The 806-nt window shown below is 52.7% G+C and overlaps 1 protein-coding gene across 1 annotated transcript in view; it reads right to left on the reverse strand.

Moving 5' to 3' along the window:
- PPTG_01228 (hypothetical protein) overlaps positions 1–491 on the reverse strand; it is a gene marked incomplete at its 5' end in the record, with an annotated part of 1958 nt that extends 1467 nt beyond the window's left edge. Inside the window, one exon of the mRNA XM_008894463.1 lies at positions 10–491. Within this exon, the coding sequence (XP_008892711.1) occupies positions 10–491 (482 nt within the window). The remainder of the gene's footprint in view (positions 1–9) is intronic.
- Between the last annotated feature and the right edge of the window lie 315 nt (positions 492–806).

The raw sequence follows: 806 nt of genomic DNA on the forward strand, positions 1-806 counted from the left end.
CTACAGTACTTCGTCGCAGCCTCCACCACCTTCTGCGTATGGGGACTGCTTAGTGGCATCTCAGACAAGTCGAGGCGCCGTAAACCGGGCATGGGGGCGATGAGCGCGTCCCACTCGAGCTCCAACGTGTCCAAGTTGGCAGGGAGACGGTGTCCTCGTCGGAAGTATTCGCCAAAAGAACTCACGTCTCCCATAGAGACTCTCAAATCTGTGACGTATCTCCCTCTCTCCAACACTTTTCGCCTCATTGCTAGCAACTCGTGTCGACTCGCAGTCTGAAATTTGAGCGTAAATGTTGACCGTTGGAACTGATACACAAGTTCACGGACTGAAGAATACCATGTCTTGGAGACTAACGACAGATCTTTGAGGCGGTTGAAGGCGAGATGGATGCGGCGAGTCTCCGGGAGGACTTGATCCGTGTAGTCCTGCACGGCGAAGCTCACAATGCTCGAGAACAACGGCAGCGGCAGACTTGGCACGCGCTCCATCTTCTCCAATTGCAATTTGAACTTGAGTTGCGCTAATGAAGCGCATATGTTGCGCTAACAGAAAGAGTGATTTTACAGCAAAACACTCTAACGCGAACGCTAACATTAACTTTATTACATTTGCCACCCTATTTACCACCACACCCGCCTTCCGTTCTGCAGAGCGGTGATGCATTAGACGTCTTGTTCGCCTCGGTTTGAGCAGGTGCAGAGCCGCCAGAACCTCGTTGGTGAATCTATACCAGGACTTACAGACCAGCGCGAGCGGCTTGAGGCCGTCTACGGGAAGTTTGCGCTTCGCCGGGATCGAGTCTT

Source organism: Phytophthora parasitica (genome assembly GCF_000247585.1).
Source record: "Phytophthora parasitica INRA-310 unplaced genomic scaffold supercont2.3, whole genome shotgun sequence".
Taxonomy (NCBI): Eukaryota; Oomycota; class Peronosporomycetes; order Peronosporales; family Peronosporaceae; genus Phytophthora; species Phytophthora nicotianae.